Source organism: Aspergillus thermomutatus (assembly GCF_002237265.1).
Source record: "Aspergillus thermomutatus strain HMR AF 39 chromosome Unknown NODE_261, whole genome shotgun sequence".
NCBI classification, from domain to species: domain Eukaryota; kingdom Fungi; phylum Ascomycota; class Eurotiomycetes; order Eurotiales; family Aspergillaceae; genus Aspergillus; species Aspergillus thermomutatus.
In genome coordinates, this window is record NW_020798311.1 from 19,988 (window position 1) to 38,161 (window position 18,174).

Sequence of the window (18,174 nt, forward strand, 5' to 3'; positions counted from 1 at the left end):
CCAACCGATCAACCAACCTAGACTATATTGTCTTCCACCGGCAAAGCTCCCTCAGCTTGCATTTTTAGGGCAACCTCATCGACTCGCTTCCATACGCGCAGTAGGTTACCTCCTGCCACCTTGGCAGCATCCTCATCACTGACACCCCGTCGTAGAAGCTCTGCGATTAAGTCGGGGAATTTGGACACATCCTCTAGACCTCGAGGAACAGTCATGATACCGTCAAAGTCGCTACCTAAACCAACATGGTCGAAGCCTATCAGACCTCCAATGTGCATAATGTGATCCGCAACCTTGCCAAGAGTCGCATGCTCCAGATCAGTCTTTGGTAGCTCATCTGGATTATCCGACGCCGTACACGAGATGAAATCGGGCGAGAAGTTGACCATAACCAGCGAGTCTTTTGCCTTGACGAGCTCCAACACGTCATCGGGAACGTTGCGAGGATGGGGGCAGATCGCGTACGTAGAGCTGTGACTATATATTACTGGCGCACGACTGCCGGACCAATTGTCCTTACCGGCACCAAGGACGTCTCGCATAGTGTCCACACTAACGTGAGCCAGATCGACCATCATCCCCATCCGGTTCATCTCATAGACAAGATCCTTTCCAGCTTCACTGATCCCGTGCCAGTACGGAACAGCCTTGTTGATACTGCCATCGGGCTGTTCGGTCAAAGCGGCATCCGCGTAACGATTGTGGCAGTTGTGCGTCAGTGTGGCGTACGACACCCCAAGGTTATAGAAATTTCGTAACAGAGCCAAGGAGTTACCGATAGAGTGGAGGCCCTCAATTCCATAAGGAGAAATGATCTTGCCATCAAGGAAAGCTTGACGAGCGGTTGTTCCGTTCGGAGGTGAGGAAAATGTGTCAGGGTAGGCCTTTGCTAGGCGTGACATGACGTCGACTTGTTCCAATGTTTGACGGACGCCTGTTCATCAGTTATTAGCAATAAGCTCGAAATTCAAGTACTTGATATTCCTACTCGTTGTATACGTTGCATCGGAGAAATCCTCCCAATTCTTAGGACACCCGACAAACACACTCCAAAAGGTACCGCCGACTTTGCCCTTAAAAAGTCGCGGCAGATCAACATGACCTTTGAGATTGCCTTGAGTAAAAGGAACAGTGAAGTTATCGGCATAAATCTTGTTGTCAAAAAAAGCCCGAATGAAGATAGGAAGGTCATCGTGGCCATCTGTATAGCCATCAGTATACTCGCGTGACTAAGTTAGAAAGATGTTGTACCAATCAATGGAGTTTCTGACAGAATCTTGTCGACCCTTTGCTCAATGCTAAGAGGAGCGCTCGATTGGGGAGACGCCGTCGTGAGAACAACAAGGCATGCCAGTAGGAGGGTCACAGCTAAACGTCCGAGATAACGAGCAAAGGACGGTTTCTCGGAAGTTTGAGCTTGTTTCTCTACGTCATTTGAGTATCTCTCAACATATTGCTTCTTCTCAACAGACATCTTGCTAGACATCTGATGGTAAATCATAGAGGTCAATGAATATCAAGAAGTATCGTGTTGAGAGAACGGTCACACTCACAGCACCAAATGCGAGGCTGGGCTGACAAATACAATGGACAGCACAGACAGTTGACGATTTCTATCTTCATGCAATCATGCCTTGATTTTTCCTATCTTCCATGTACACTAGAGGATTTAAAACGCTCTCGAAGATGATTGATGAGGTTATCAGTGTTCGTGCAATTCAGGTCGATAAATGCCTTATCTCAGGTCTGAGATTGACTGCCCACAAGGGACGGAGACCTTGCTTGGCTCATCATGCAGCGAACATGTACCTGATTCCGGTGGCTTTTGTTCTTCGGAGAATGAAAATAGTAAGAACATATTTAATTATTGTTTATTATTTATAATTATAGAGATTTCGAAGTACGAATTGAATTGTTCTTCGTATGCTTATTCTTGCCTGAGGTATCTACCAGCAAGCACAAAATGCGGGAGCCAATCAGAGTCGATCTGAAGGGAAAATTCCATCTTCATCGAGTGCCTGACAGCATGGTAATCTTCATTGATCAACAAGCTCTTTATTGAGTCGAAATATCCAGGTAAATCATCATTTGCGCAATTATTATCTACGCGCTCGCTTCTTTCATCTCCGAATGTAGCTGCTTACAAACAGAGAGACCTATTTGTGCCCCTCTTGGCTTTTCCCCACTTGGTCCGATCGCCCTCCGTCAATCAATTTTATCCCGAGTCCTCAAATTTCTCTCTGCGAATGCGACCAAATATTCGCGCGGCAGCATAAAAAAGAGAAGGGTTTGCACTGCTGCATCGATTCTTTGGAATCATCATGGCGGAGCACTCCACGACTGAAGGTTTGACAAAGCGAGATCCTTCCACCTGTATCATGCTGACCGATAGTTCATTACTAGGTATTTTGGCCTTCTGGCATTCCTACCGTCTACTGTTCCTAGTTGCTCTCTCGACCGTCTTCGTGGGTCTACGATTCTACCGCAAACTTCAGTCCAGAACGAAAACCACAGCCTCGTCTTCAGTTCCGCCATCGCCTCGAAGCCAATCCCCCGAAAAGACAGAAAAAGGCATCCCTCTCGAGAGCAGCAACCCAGCAACGACACAGAAGGCTGAACGGCAGCTTCCCGCGGCCAACGGCACAGCAAAACTAACTTCAGGTCCGAAGAGAGTCACCGGTAGAAAACCATCGAAAGTTGCTGGACGGCGAGGGCAAACAGAGGATGCGGAGCCCCTCTCCTTTATCCAACCCATCATCTTTTTCGCTTCTTTGACTGGCAACACTGAAAGATATGCCAAAATACTGTTGGACGAATTGCGCGCTGGGGCGCAAAAGCGGGCCGACTTGCAGGACCGCGAGCGTGGCCTTCTACCCCCTCAGATCCACGACCTCTCCTATATCGATCTCGACGACTACTTCACCTCTGCACCGAAGCCTCCGCCAAATTCACCCGGTACACGCTACGTATACTGCTTGTTGATCCCTACCTACAACATCGACAGTATCCTGAATACGTTTCTTGACCATCTCAACGAGACTCATAATGACTTCCGCATCGACACAGGCTCTCTGTCAAGCCTCGCCGGTTACTCTGTCTTCGGATTTGGTGATAAGGAAGGCTGGCCTACCGAAGAAGAAGGCTTCTGTTCTCAAGCCAAAGAGCTGGATAAATGGATGGCCAAACTCACGGGGCGGAAACGAGCATATCCTTTGGGACTGGGTGATGTTAAAAGTGATGCCGAATCCTCGTTGAAAGAGTGGTCTCAGGGATTGCAAGACATCCTCTTTGACATTCTCGAGAATGGTGGACTAGGAGAAGGTGTACCTGGCAGTGGTGATCCCCTTGAGAGTGACGAGGAATTGGACGATGAAGACGTAGGCAAGAGCAAAGCTCAAAACGTCATGGATTTGGAGGACATCAAGTTTGGAGGTGACCAGACTGCAGCCGGGTCGCCGATTCCCGTTGACTTCACCACCATAGGAAAATCTGCCCCTGGCCAATCAACCGAGAAGGAGATGGTTCCCAAGACATCGCCCACCTACGCTGCTCTGACGAAACAAGGCTATACGATCGTCGGGTCTCACTCCGGTGTCAAGATCTGCCGTTGGACTAAATCTGCGCTACGTGGTCGAGGTTCGTGTTACAAGTTTTCCTTCTACGGTATCCGATCGCATCTTTGCATGGAGGCAACACCATCGCTCTCTTGCAGCAATAAGTGTATCTTCTGCTGGCGCCACGGTACAAACCCAGTCGGAACTACTTGGCGTTGGAAAGTGGATTCTCCGGAATTGATCTTCGAGGGAGTCAAGGAGGGTCATTACAAGAAGATCAAGATGATGCGCGGCGTTCCTGGTGTGCGAGCTGAGAGATTTGCAGAGGCCATGCGCATCCGACACTGTGCCTTGAGTTTGGTTGGCGAACCCATTTTCTATCCTCACATCAATGAGTTCCTGGACATGCTGCACGGCGAACACATCTCCAGCTTCCTGGTATGCAATGCTCAACATCCTGATCAGCTCGAAGCTCTGCGTCGCGTAACCCAACTCTACGTGTCCATCGATGCAAGCAACCGTGAGAGTCTGCGTAAGATTGATCGTCCTCTCCATCGGGACTTCTGGGAGCGCTTCCAACGTTGCTTGGATATCCTACGGGAGAAGCGCCATGTCCAGCGCACTGTTTTCCGTCTCACCTTGGTCAAGGGATTCAACATTGATGATGAGGTCATTGGCTATGCAAATCTGGTGGAAAAGGCGCTTCCATGTTTCGTCGAAATAAAAGGTGTGACGTACTGTGGCACAAGCACCAGTGCTGGAGCTGGCTTGACAATGCAGAACGTACCCTTCTACGAAGAAGTCGCCCAGTTCGTCACTGCTCTCAACGCCGAGCTGCAGCGCCGTGGGCTGAAATATGGCATCGCCGCGGAGCATGCACACAGTTGCTGTGTGCTCATTGCCTCGGAAAGGTTTCACGTCAATGGCAAGTGGCATACTCGCATTGATTATGATCGATTCTTCGAGCTTTTGGAGAAGGAGAAGGCCGATGGCACGTCATTTACTCCCGAGGACTACATGAGGGAAACCGAGGACTGGGCACTCTGGGGTAATGGTGGCTTTGATCCGAACGACGAGCGTGTATACAAGAAGGGCAAGAAGAAACATTTGCAGATCACGGCGGAGCCTTGAGGAGAGATGGTCAATAATTCTGCGCCAAGAACTACTTACATACTGAGGCCTTCTGACGGCAAATCTTCTTGAAAGACAAGGTTGCCACCGTGCTACTCCGTTCACAGGAAAGTTCCAGAAGGACGGTAAGCATCCCGCAAAGGCGTTAGGCTCATCTGTCCGATTTCATCCGCCCTGGGGCTAGTACAACAACGATAGAGGCCATCTTCAAGTCGCGAGGGTCCTGAACTAGCGGTCGCTAGTCTGGTGGAATCCTCGAACTTAAAGAGCCAACCGTCTCCCTGCATCCTTCTATCTCTCGCTCTCCTTCCTATATTTCCAATTTTCTCCCGTGCCGCAAAGAGACAGATCTCATTCCTCACGGACACCTCAGGAGCGCCTCAGGAGCAACTCAACAGCACAAACTGAATTCAAACCCCAATAGAAAGCAATGGTTGAACTATCTTCATCAGACTCCCCATGAAGGAGGTTGGGGTCTGTGTGACTTATAGTGTATGGGATCGGGGCAGTCTCTTGTCAAGGGAGAGGGGTGGCATTGCATCTACAACTGATGAAAGGGGGACATAGTGGAGGAGCTGTAGAGTTAGATGCTCCCATAACAGATGTAGTACCTGGCTTGTTAGCCTAGAATCAATGAGTCACAGTTATCAGGGAATTCTATGTCTACGGAGCCAAACAAAGCTTCTATCACAATGAAAGGTTTTATGAGATTCAACCTCTAATCTTCTGAGGAGGGAGAACTGTCTGATTCAAGGCATGTATATTGATACGGATGAACCCGCCAGCTTAGCAACTTAAGCCCAGGTTCCTTGGGTATATTCTCAAGTGGTAATCACAGTCAAGAGGTATGTACTTAGCCCACTTGATAGATGTATCTTGTAATAGACTAACCTGTAGAAAACTACTGCTTCTTCGCATACTTCACATGAAGAGATAATGCCAATCATGGCTCTGCTGCCTTAGATCGTATCGAGATTTCTACAATTCAAAATTCACTGAAAATATTCTTACAAGCTGGAGAGGACATAGTCTTCCACAGTCATCCCGTCTAGTATTTGTGCACCTGCATCGGTGCTAAACTTCCTTTATATATAAATTTTCTCATTCGCATAATTGGCATTCTTCAGTTAGGTCGTGCAATGTGCTTTTGTGTCAACCAGTCAGCTAATCTGTTGCATGTTCTTCAAAAAAAAAAAAAAAAATCTAAGATGCTCGAGGCGGGTTCTTTGAAGGGCAAGGTGCCACGATGTATATCGGAAATTCAACTTCCAAAACTCTAGTCAGGGCCTATACTCGGGGAAGGTTCACGGCTCAGTCCTGATTGAAAAAGAACAAAAGGGGGAAAAAACAGGGTTCGCCTTACATTTGCCAAACCAAACCGGAAGCCGAGCCGTATCTGGAGCTTGTAACTGCGGCTGATATTGCAGGTTTCAAATGTCGGTGTCAGCGAGGGCGGCAGCCGATGATGTCTCCACAAGTCGTCATCAAGGCTCACTGTCGATCCTGCTGGTGTGCCGCCGGCATAGGCTCGTTTGCGCACGTTGCTCACTGTCTGCAGGACGCGGCGATGTGTGCTGGTTTCGACGAGTCCCTGTGCTCGTACCTGGGTTGTTTCGATGAGCATCGACTGGAAGTCGTTCAAGATGAGGTCGCAGTCGGACCCGTTGATTCTCGTCATGTATATCGTCAGAGGGATGGGTTCGCCGAGGAGGAGACAAGCTCCGTCCGAGAGTCGGACATCAATCCGATAACTTGTCGGTATGGGTTTCTCTGGATTTCCCGGGTTGAGAATGACTGAACGCCTTTCTATGAGGGCATGTGAGGGAGGGTTAAAGTTGGTCACCGGATAGAAAATTATATCTCGAGACTAATGACACGATTTAGAACGTTAGCTGCGACTTTGAGCTTTCTCTTTAGCTTATAAAAGTAACGTGGCACGGGGGATGCTCAACTGTGATCACCGAGCCCCTGCCTGTCGCACCGGTTCTGATGATTGCATCTAGCGAGTAGGTGATCTCCCCAGCGGTTGCTCGACCCCGAATAGTGGAAGGTGGAAGTCTCCGAAGTAAATGGACAGTTTGGCGATGCTTTTTCGGTAGGGTTCCACAACTGCCTCGAGAGCGATTTCCGTCCATGCTGGTTCTATAGCATTCCGAGACTTGAGGAAACTGGAAATTTGCATAGAGTTGTGAGTGGCAGAGCTTCAAATTGTAGGCAGGGACACTGCCTACCGAGATGGAGAATGAAAAGGCATATGTTCCGTGACCGAGAGTGAAGTATGAAGCCATGTCGAGATTTCCTGGAGAAGGAGGAGGAGGAAAGACTTGCTGCGTCTTCTGAAACAACTGAGAGGAATTAGCACAAGCCGCACCCATTCCATAGCCAGCATGAAGTCCGGAAACCTGCCTGGTGTGATTCCGTGCGCTTCCCCGAGTCCAGTCTGGACAATGCTGAGCCGGAGAGGGTAACCTGTATCACTGATACATTGACTGATGATTTGTTGTGAAGAATGAGGCGGCCAGAGACTGTGTCCTGGTTTGTATAGGTTGCCTCCCTCTTATCCAGTTGTACTTGGACGTCCATTCGAGAAGACAAAGACAAGCAGTGTTCTATGCAGGACAACATGAAGGATGAAAGTGACACCACGATAGGCTTATGTGACAGCGGACGATTCTAAATTGTTCAAACGATCAACTTCTACCAGACCAGACAAGAGAAGAATATATTTCTAAGTAAGCAGCGGATTTCCAAAGAAAGATAAAAGCATCATGAGCTGGAATCTTTCTTGTTCAATTTAACTGGATGGATGTAACAAAGTGAACTGCCCTGCCCTCATCTGGAGGTCCTCTTGTGCGTTTCAGCTTCAGCTCACCTGAAAGACCATACCATGGTGAACCAGTTTCCTATCTAGACTATGATGAAGCCTCAGATGAGCCGCGGCATCCCCACTTAACACTCGAAAAGGCATGGATGACTCGAGAGTACTGAATGCCAAGTGCCCGAAAGCCGACTATATTTATCCTTCACAACGACTGGTTCGGCATAAGACTGGAGTCGCAAGTTACAAAATTTGAATACACCAATGAACGGTGTCTGTCTACAGACTACTATGGACTTAAATGACTAGGTACACTGTCAACGGTCTCTCCATCTATAATATCTGACTAGTCATTTTTGTGTTTAAGCTAAACAAGATTATATTAATCCTTTCAGATTTGACTATGCAACATGATCTGGGATGCTGCTCTGGACTTAAGCTGCTCACTACAGAGCTAGCTCATATGCGAGATATCTCGACACTGAGCCATGTCATCCCACTATACACAGTCCCAGGTCTTTCTTGTCTTGTCTGTTGTGTCTCTTCAAAACCCCGATGAAGATGCTCATGGTGAAGAGGTCGTAGGTCGTCATGTAGTAGTAGTAGATAAGGTAGAATCAGATCAAGGGGGTTCCATTCAATATTGACAATCAGATGGATTTTGTCGAAGATTATCTCAGTTTCATTTTTACTTCTACAAAATCCCCGTCGATTGTTTGAAATACAACATTCGACAACACTTTCATGATGGAAGGTTAGGCTCCGAAGATGCCACCATAAAACACCACATCTGTCAGTGTCAAGGATATTTCAACTGTCTGATCTCAGACAAGCTGCCTAGCGCTCGCTTCGCTCACTGCAGCTTCGGCTACGCCGAAGCACACTTCCAAGTTCGCTCCGCTCACTTCTAGCGCAGGGTTCGGACCTACGGCCCTCACTATCTTACTAAGTATCTTATGGTCTTATCTAGTAGGAAACATAATTTTTTTATAGCCCTAATTAAGAGCTGCGGCCCTGGTTCAGGGGTTTTAGAATGTAGGTGAGGGTGGCCCTAATAATAGGGGGGAGTAGTAAAAATGCCCGTAGAGGCCAGAGAAACTAATTTAGAAGGACTATAAAGTGAAATCTCTTCCTATAGGCCTGTAAGAGGAGCATTAGCATATAGAATAGTAATATAATTAGGGTAAGAAGAGCATACAGAGCAGGAATTTAGGTGTGTAAGAGGAGAGAGAAATTTTAATAGGTGTACAGAGTAATAGGAGGGTTAAAATAGGTAAGGGGAGGCGCTAACCCTGAAGAGGCAATTGTGAAGTTGAAAATGTCGATTATTAAGCAATTATTCAGCATGCTCCACCGTTATTTCTTTAGTAGATCACCAGCATAAACTTTTTCTTAACTCATCCTGAGCTGAATTGCATAGCCACAGGAGTGGAGACTGTGGGGACAGACTCTCTCTCGTGCTGATTTGACCTCGCCCTCTTGCCAGTTGCCATGTTTCATTCACATCCAAGAGATTTAATAATATAGATCCTTGGCATACTCAAGTGATCTTTCTATAGAAGCACATCCATCCATAAAAAGGATGTGAGTTATTCGAGGTTTGTATGACCATGAATCGATAGACTCGAACTGAACGGGGACTTTCAGGTCAAAGGGAAAAAAAAAGTATAAGAACAATGGAGGGTTCTTCAGGCAAAGGGCAGCTGCTGTCCAAGCACTATCCGACTGTAGGTTCTGCTTGATCATTATGGGGCCTTTCTCCTTCTAATGTTTCTTGAAGTGTGATGCATGTCATTCTCGAAAGGTATGGGATATGCCCAAACAATCCATATTCGTTAATTTCAGCGATGAACATCCACCCAGGAACAAATTATTCCCTGCATCATCCTAGCCTATCTCTCTGACCATTGTTATAGGTGCGATGTGACAGGAATGATCCTTGTGGGAACTGCCAGGACCAAAGAACTGCGTGTACTCGCCAACGGAGCATGAGACGATTACCAAAAAGAATCTCGCTCCACGCAGAAATGACAAGCGGTGCGCTTCAGTCGAGCCGGACTTCGCCCAGTCCCCTCCTACCTGACGCTCGTGGTGGTTCTATTTTTGAGATAGTTCGGCGAAACGACAAGTCTGCAACAGATAGCATCCTTTCCGAGATGGACGACCACAAGATGTCGTTCAAGACGACAGAACGAGGAAGTTACCAAGATCCAGACAGGGAGCAAGAGCTCCATACATGGATCTTGTTAGTTCCGCTGACAGATGCCCAGTTGACGAGACAGCGCCCACTAGACCGTATACAGGGTCTTACCTGGAACAGAATCCAAGTTCTCGAGTCAGCGCTCTATGTCGCAAGCCAACTTTCGCAAAGTATGGGGGGATTCAAGAGCCCGCTAGACGTCGAAGGATCTGGCGAGGAACAGCCAGAAATACCGTCCGTGGAGTTTCTGACTTGGATGTTGAATGGTAAAGGGTTTATAACCACCTCTGATGGACTATTTTATATCATGGGATACTGACTCAACCTCATAGACCTCGGGGGCGATAGATTCGGATCATTTGTAAATGATTACTTCAAACACGTGTCTCGATCAACACTGAAGCATATGGGACTGTCACTTCTTTGCAAGACCGCATCTCCCCATGACACTGTCCTTTACACGGTCTGCGTCAATTCCGTGGCCTACAAGTTCATCAATTGTCTGTTGATGGATGAGGACCAAGACGGGCTTTCCCAGATGCTACGGGAAAGCGCTTTGAAGTACAAGCGAACGGCCCAGGCTGCGTTGAGGAGAATCCCCCTCTTGACTTCGCCTTCACTTGCTCTTTTACAGGGCACACTTTGTGGTGTAAGTCACAAAATATATCCGTCACTCCTGTCGCCATCTGACAAGGGAGCAGATTTTCCTATGCCAGGGGTCAGGCGAGACTCAGCTGTGCTGTGATTTGACACGTATTGCTTGTAGGGTTTGCGTCGATCTCGGCCTCCATGCAGCCGCCATTAATTGGCAGGGTGTAACTGAAGAAGAGTACTACTGCGCCATGTGGTGCTATATGCTTGACAGAAACTATGCCTGGAAGCTTGGAAGATCCTGCTGTTTCCTCGACGTTGAACCTGGCATCATAATGGATCATCCATTCATTCATCATACTCCACTCTCTGAGCTTTTATCCATTTACATGGAGTTTGCGCATGTACAGAGTGTGCTGATTCCCTTCCTCAAGGATGAATCTTCATCGGAAAGAGAAACTGCAGGCCGGTCATTTAATCATGCACGAACCCAGTTAATTCTGAAAATGGATGCAATTCGGCGCAAGATAGATCAGGTAGTCGTACAGTGCATTTATCTTTGGTATTGACCGAAAGCTAACACGAACAGATCTCGCCTCCCTCGCCTCGGTGGAAAGGCCTGGATGTCCGCTGCGAAATCGCGACGCTCGATTTCGGTTATCACTCCATCATGACCGCCATTCTCCACTTAACCCAAGTGAGCTCGGATCACGTTCGTGGTACTAGAGAGCTTTACCTTCAGTCTGCTCGCCAGGAGCTCTCAGCATTGGTATGTCTGTGTCTACCAAGCGATCAGCAAAGAACTGCCGCCTTTCTGCACTGGTCAGTCTGCTCCCACATCCCAACCCCCCGCCCCTTTGGCGTGCTTAACAAATCCCAGGACTCTTCTTTATTATCCTCTGACCGCCTGCTTTGCCCTATTCTGCAACGCCGTTGCGACATCCCATCTAGGCGACTTTCACTTATTGAAGACGGTCGCGAACTGCTTGATACCAAGCGGGACAGTCAGTCAACCGATCGCCACATTACAGCAGCTGTTCCATGAGTTCGTCTTACTCTCCCAGTCCTTCATCAGTGAATCAGGCTCAATGGCGCCTGTAGACGACGGAGTGCTCGAAAAGCGATCCACCCTCCCCCAAGGGCCCGCTCCCATTTGCAGCCCAATGTTCCCGTACGGGATGGACTCTGCACCTGGACCCTGTCAGGCGATGTCATCAGGTGTAGACGACTATTTCTTCGAGCCGTCATTCTCTGTGCTTGATCAAATGCTGTCTCGAGGCGAGCTGGGATTCCTCAGTGAATCACATTCTGATGGACACTTCGCTAGTGAGATGTATATCTAAAAGGAAAGTCCATGATTATCGCCAAATGCATCCGTCACTTATACAGTAGCGATCCAACAAGTGACTACATGTAATATACACCTTGAGATAGGGATCTTTGAAGAGCAAGGCCAAGGATTCCAGGGCTGAATGACGCAGGGGTTATGTGACTCAACTGCTGATCTGTTAGGTTTCCTACTCTCGATCTTCCTCGTTCTTTTTTCTTCAAGGAGCCGGGAACCTTATGGAGGTTAGGCTTTGCGTCCCTGTCAATGAGATCAACAACCATATTGCCATCTGAAATTGCTTAGTATCTTCGTGGCAACCGCCATGTTACTCTTCCAGCTTTCGAACCCTGATTATCTCATCAGGATACTCATCTATGCTCTATATAGATTTTTGATATGATAGATCCCAGTACATTTAGGGTTAAATAAGTCTACTATAACCTAATGCTACACTTCTATAACCCTGTGGACTTATCGGACGCCCAAGGCTACCACCATAGGACGATATCCCGCCGGGGGTTATTAACCAACAGATTTTCTTACCCCTGTGTTTTTCTTCTTTTCTGGTCACTTCCAGGGTATTCGAGAGCTCCTTTCGGATAGTTTTCACCAGGTGAGTCATGTTAGGTGACCAATCCTTGTCTTGATAACTGCCCCGCCATGTCAGCCTCGCCTGCTCGCGCTGGATTAGTTAAAAACCGAGTCTTCTCTGGAACATCATCGAGATTAAATTGGTGATTCTCTTTGCTTCCTCATACTATCAAAGCTTATACCCACTGTGCTACATTCCAAGACCATGTCCGCCTCCAACATCGTGACCGGTAGTTGTCTCTGCCAGAAAATTCGCTACAAAGTGACCGGACCTCCCAAAACAACCATCATCTGCCACTGTGACAGTTGTCGCAAAAGCACGGGCTCTGCTTTCATGGCGAACAGCTTCTGCCTGAAAGATGTACGTGCCGTGCACTCCACTTCAGGAATAACCAGCTGATATATCTATAGCAACTACAACTCCTTACCGGGGAAGATGTTCTGAGAGTTTACAAAGACAAGGACACGGCGTCGGGTAATACGCTGTTGAGGTCATTTTGCTCCAACTGTGGTTCGCCCTTGTTTATCAGCAGCAAGTCCCTAGAGTATAATGCGGTGACCGTCACCTCAGGCACCATGAATCTAGGACCTTCGAAGAGCGAGTGGGAGCCCAAGATGGAAGTCTTCTGTATGAGGCGGAGAGAGTGGCTTGCACCTATGGAGGGGACAGAGAAGCGCGACACCATGTAATTTCTCTTTTACTAAGCATTCGCTGATAAAGGATCTTGCAACTGAAACACTGTCTTTCTTTTCCGGAAGAGGAAACCGTTAAGTGGGTGGTTTATTCCTTTCACACCTTCTTCTATGATAGACTAGCTTTCCTTTACTGCCATCAAGGGATCTTGGAGGTCTGATGTCGTCTCGGCTATTATTTGCTTGTACTCTTCGAGAACACTTACTGTAATAGCAGCCCAGTAACAATCCTTGCAGTTAGCAGATATACCTACAATGTCGTACCCCGAGAGCGATACTGATACTTGCTCCGTCGGTAGATATAGTTGTTTCAAGATTAGAGTTGTCACCTCCCATATACTGCAGCCTAGTCCAGTCGCGGAAGCTTGTGCGTTGGGCATTGAACGAGGAGCACACTTTCAATGCCGTCTTTGAATCTCCTTGCAAGTTTTGCCAGATATGATAGTTCAAGGAACGGGCGTTAGGGCACGGTCCCAGTAGTTTTGCATTCCTGATGGGATGGTTAAGATCAGTTAAAGGCAAATCGGCTAGACCTAAATTGTTGAAGGTTATTCTCCAGACTTGCATACGACAACATTATTTGGGGTAAGGCTCTACTATACGAATGCTTGGTATATCTTGAAGACGACGCACTGAGCTTACATCCCCTGACAGGGGTAAATCTAATCTTTTTGGTAAGAAACTTGAAGGGAGGAAAGGCAGATCTGGTATATTTTATACACGAAGGTGATTACTTCATCCACTCTGTATTTGAATGTAGAGCTCACATGTATAATCAACATACTCCCTAGATCTGGGTATCACTGCAGAACAGAAGTCAGACTAGGACCCTGGTAGATACTGCAAAGTAATCCATGCTTTTAGTAGAGAATATTAGCTTTCAGCCTCAGTATAGGTCGAGTGCGAACAAATTGGTCGTAACCTGATGCTTGATTCGACCCTCTCGATCCATTCTTCTCGGCAGTGTACACCACTTTTGATGCAACTAAGACCTGGCGTTTTCCAGACCCTCACAGCTACTTGTCATAAGTAATATCATTGGACAGCATTGTTGTATATCTATCTCCGAGGGGCTATGGCGTTCGAATCATGTCCTGGCAGGCCGCCATGTGGCATGAGCCCTAGACGGTACCTATTGGTTTGATTCCACTCTCCATGAAGTAAGCCTTTCTGATTGAATAATATCTCCCAGTCAAGCTGAAACATGCAAAGTAAGCTTTGTGGCCTCGTTTACTTCTGGCTGGCTTATCAGAAACTCGGTTGCCTGAGAGATGGGCAGCAGACGTCCCTGAACTATCAGCCTTTTATTATCCCTAGTCTCTAAGCACAGTCCGTGAGAAATGAGATCATTGTCGCTAAAAGGGGCTTGAAAAGTGAGTGGCCTGGATAATCACGAGGCAGTAGGCAGTCATTCGTGACACTGTGGCTCACGCCAGAGAAGCCCACTATTTGTTTTCTGGGCGCCACACACTGTGCTCACGAGATATCGGCTCTCTCTGCTTTTTCCAGTAATTCAGCCCTGAGCGCCATGTCTTTTCTTTTTTCCTGTCCGCCTCGTCATCGGCTGGAGTTGAAATGGAAATGGCGTGGGTTTGGACGCATTTAAATGACCACCTAGCCAGCAGTAAATAGTTGGCATTTTACTGGGTCAACAGCTGCATAACCGGATTGATCGATTATCAACCCAACTATGATTTTAACGGAAATATCTCCTGGCCACGCTCGCCTCGTTCTGCGAGTGTACTTTCTGATATTTGTAAGCCTGATCGCATGGTTGACCGACCGTGTTCTGCAGTCTAGAGCCAAGTTGCAAATCGTGCGCAAGGGCAGCATCCGTGTCCACCGAACCCTGGGCTGGCTGCAGGGGTTCCAGCTGGTGAAATCGGTGTACGATCTCCGCCAGCTCCCCGGTGGCAAGCTTGGATACACCGTGATGGTGATCCTGTTCGCGTTGTCAAAGGTGACCGACTTGCTGACGACCACCTTCGTCGTGCAAGTGGAAGTGAAATCCCGGTGTCTGTTCGGACAAGGTCTGGTCCTCAACACCACCGGACCGTTCCTGACGGCCGCACCCCCGTCGAATGGCATCCCGTACATCGTCGCACACAATGCGCAGTACTTCAGTCTCAATAATACGTGTCCCGTTGGGATCTACGCCAAGGTCAACCAAGACATCAACTTCTGCCCCGGCACACAAGATATCCTGGGGAGCTGGGTGTGCTCCACCAACGCAACACGCACGTACAGCGCTGCCTACAATCAGCAAGCATTGGCCACTGACCTTATCCAGCAGGGTCTGCTGTACCCCAGCCCCGCAGCCGAGTACTCCGGCTTCGCGGACGGCTACTACAACCACCTTGTGCTGTGGAGCAGCTCGGCGGGTCTCACCAGCGACAACTCCTCCGACGCCTGGAACGTGCGCGCCGCCATACAGACCAACGCCTCCCCGTTCGATGACAACGTCACTATGCTCGCCTTGTCCTGTGCCATGGACGCCGCGCCTGCGGAGACAATTGCCCGTGCAATGAACTCCACAGCCGCACTCGCAAACTGGCGGGCCACCTTCCAGGGCCTGATGTACTACGGCACCGGTACGCCGTCTGTCTCCGACCCGGAGCGTGAATTGGCCATTCTCCTCAACACGATGACGATGGTGCAGGGCGGTGATAACATTCTTCTTTCCTTCCCCGCCCTGGATGCGGACCAGACCCAAGGATGCATCGTCTTTGCGACTGATGTGCCACTGGTCATCGAGGCGCTTGTGTTGATCGTCGCTGGACTGTTCGCCGGGCTGGTTGTTTTGTCTATCATCTATGCCTTGAGAATACGATTCACTCCTCGCGGAGTACGGGAGGCGATCAAGTATCTGCCTGATGGGGTCGTCGGATGGGCGGTCAAAGCTGTGCAGGAGCATCGGGAGGAGGATGAACCAGACCAATTGCAACGTGTGAGGGTTCGACGCCGAGAGATCAAAAACTGGCTGGTTGGCTTTGAGGGTGGCGAGCCAAGATTACGGGTCTTTCAGCCTCATTCAGCAGAGGACAGATGAAGCTGGTCAAAGATCTAAGGCTTCCCATGACACGATCAGGCGTTTCACTTCAGTATTCTCTTATTTATGTATTCACTGTCCAAAGCAATACAGGTTTGTCATTATGAATATACCTAACTCAGGAGCATAATGCATGCCTCACTGTCATGGCTACTACCAGGATAGTCAGAAGGGGTAGTCAATAGATAAGCCAACCCATTGATGTTCCTGTCTATGCACATGTTGATGGCCTGACCTGTAGCTAGAGTTCCTCTGTGTCAAGTACTTATCTAGTACTGCCTGCTTGCGGTGGAAACCAGTTCCATGATATTTTTTTACTTGAGTAGTTGTAAGAACCAGAAATGCATGATAGCATGTAGTTTCTTTTAACCAAGTGTTCATTGAGATAGATCTTATAAAACAGACGCACTACAGGAAGGAGAGCCAGTGATGATATTATAGGCAAAACCAAATGCCCATAGCTTGACCTTGACTAGTCATTAGGGCACTATATACCCTCCAGCTTACCATCCTTACCTTAGGAAACCCCACTGTCAACTAATCTTGCGCAGCTCTCATGGGCTTCTTCTTCTGCTGCCAATGTCTACTCTGAAAAGGAACAGCATAGTTTATCCTGGTTTATTTATGGTCACCCTGAGTAGGCAGAGAACATGCTTGAGAGCTATTCAATCATGCCTAGCTGTGGGCCTCCGTAGCTTGCCAATGATGATGAAGTGAAGACACAAAGCTCGAAGGCACCATAGATTGCATTTCCTATGTGAAATGAAAAATCAAAAGAGACAAAAACATACAACAGCGGGGATTCGCTGGTGGTCACCCACCCAACTACTAACCGGCCGGCGTGTGGCTTCAACGCGGTCAAAAGGTCGGTGGCTGGCGCCCTCGCGCGACGCTGCTTTTAGTTGCGCGACCCTGGGCGACCTTAGGTGAGTGCAGGATAGACAGGGTGAGTGGTCGCCCCGACTCACCCAACAGAATCCTCTCGGACCCCCGCTGACGCTCCCTCAAGCCTACCATTGGTTATTTTTCAGTTCTTGGCGAAGTACAGCGATGATGATCACTCCAGGCAGTAATCAATGCCTACATACTCTGTACTATCATGCTGAACTCTAATTATCATTCACTGACTGTATCATAATAGGTATGAACTATGAAGTATTGTTGGATTATCTTACCGCTTACTAGATTAGGAAGTATTGGAAGGTATTTGAATTGGCTTATATGGTAGAATATTCTATGTTATTTATTTAGTAGAGAATCAGCAACACTACTTATAATATCTTAAGGATGTGAATAGCTTTATATTTACCACCTTAAAGGTATAAATAGAGACTAGATAGTTACTTATTTCTGAAGAATCAGACCTTTATTAATTTCTTAATTACATACTATTACATAGTATATACTAAACTTCTTAGCTATATCTTATTTTAAGAGTTATAAGCCTAGCCTGCCCTTAGGAGATATATAGGAATTATTTATCTAACCTATTCTTCCTTATTAGTAAACTAGATATTAGACTAAGCTCTATCTTATTAGAATTAGAGAGATATCTTATTAGAATTAACTTACCTAATTAAGAAGATTTAATAATATTTAAAGCTATTATCACCCTAAGAAGTAACTATAAAATATTATACTAAGTTAATGCCTACTACATGTTGCGAGCAAGGCCCATGATATGCTCATGCTGCCTAGCACTCATGATATGAAGTAACTTATGTCACGGGCTAGAATATCTCAGTCCGAGGCTTTACTCTAGCCGTCCCAATAGGCCACGAAGGAATGAAGTGGAATTGCTGAAGAGAGAAAAACTAGATACAGGCTGTCGTCGTGCTAAGGTGATACGGCGACAGACTAACAGGAACCACGTGACCACAGCCGCATACACAATGCGGTGCGTGTCATGGGGTCAACCCATGACAACTTATGAACTAACAGCCCAGGTCATATGACCTCTTGCTAGCTGTAATATATAATTAGATATTTCTATCCAGGCTCACAGACCCCCTATTCTAGTTCTTTAGTGAGTTCTTATTATATATACCTAGTTATAGGTTTCTCTACAGCCTAGCCTGTAATATTAGAACTGTAGCGGGCAAGGCCCGCTGAATGCTCGAGCTCACTGAGCACTCGCGAACTGCCTCAGGCAGGCTAGGTCACGTGATTCTGTACTAAGTAATGTCGTGAACAGCCATGTCACGTGACCCCGTTTCT

At 47.6% G+C, this 18,174-nt stretch overlaps 5 protein-coding genes across 5 annotated transcripts; 4 read left to right on the forward strand and 1 right to left on the reverse strand.

Moving 5' to 3' along the window:
• Positions 1–17: 17 nt before the first annotated feature.
• On the reverse strand, positions 18–1,474 carry CDV56_103021 (putative dipeptidase; the record flags this gene model as incomplete). The annotated part of the gene is made up of 3 exons (XM_026756640.1): positions 18–934; positions 989–1,201; positions 1,252–1,474. The coding sequence occupies 3 exons, from the start codon at positions 1,472–1,474 to the stop codon at positions 18–20; spliced, it is 1,353 nt and encodes a 450-aa protein (XP_026610983.1).
• Positions 1,475–2,321: 847 nt separating this feature from the next.
• On the forward strand, positions 2,322–4,685 carry CDV56_103278 (flavodoxin and radical SAM domain protein; the record flags this gene model as incomplete). The annotated part of the gene is made up of 1 exon (XM_026756897.1): positions 2,322–4,685. The coding sequence occupies one exon, from the start codon at positions 2,322–2,324 to the stop codon at positions 4,683–4,685; it is 2,364 nt and encodes a 787-aa protein (XP_026610984.1).
• A 4,845-nt stretch (positions 4,686–9,530) lies between these two features.
• On the forward strand, positions 9,531–11,637 carry CDV56_104020 (transcription factor domain-containing protein; the record flags this gene model as incomplete). The annotated part of the gene is made up of 4 exons (XM_026757639.1): positions 9,531–9,969; positions 10,036–10,352; positions 10,884–11,116; positions 11,175–11,637. The coding sequence occupies 4 exons, from the start codon at positions 9,531–9,533 to the stop codon at positions 11,635–11,637; spliced, it is 1,452 nt and encodes a 483-aa protein (XP_026610985.1).
• Positions 11,638–12,420: 783 nt separating this feature from the next.
• Positions 12,421–12,905, forward strand: CDV56_104308 (GFA family protein; the record flags this gene model as incomplete). Its single annotated transcript, XM_026757927.1, has 2 exons — positions 12,421–12,576; positions 12,627–12,905. 2 exons carry the CDS (start codon positions 12,421–12,423, stop codon positions 12,903–12,905), a joined length of 435 nt encoding a protein of 144 aa, XP_026610986.1.
• Positions 12,906–14,598: 1,693 nt separating this feature from the next.
• CDV56_104519 (uncharacterized protein) lies at positions 14,599–15,957 on the forward strand (the record flags this gene model as incomplete). The annotated part of the gene is made up of 1 exon (XM_026758138.1): positions 14,599–15,957. One exon carries the CDS (start codon positions 14,599–14,601, stop codon positions 15,955–15,957), a length of 1,359 nt encoding a protein of 452 aa, XP_026610987.1.
• Between the last annotated feature and the right edge of the window lie 2,217 nt (positions 15,958–18,174).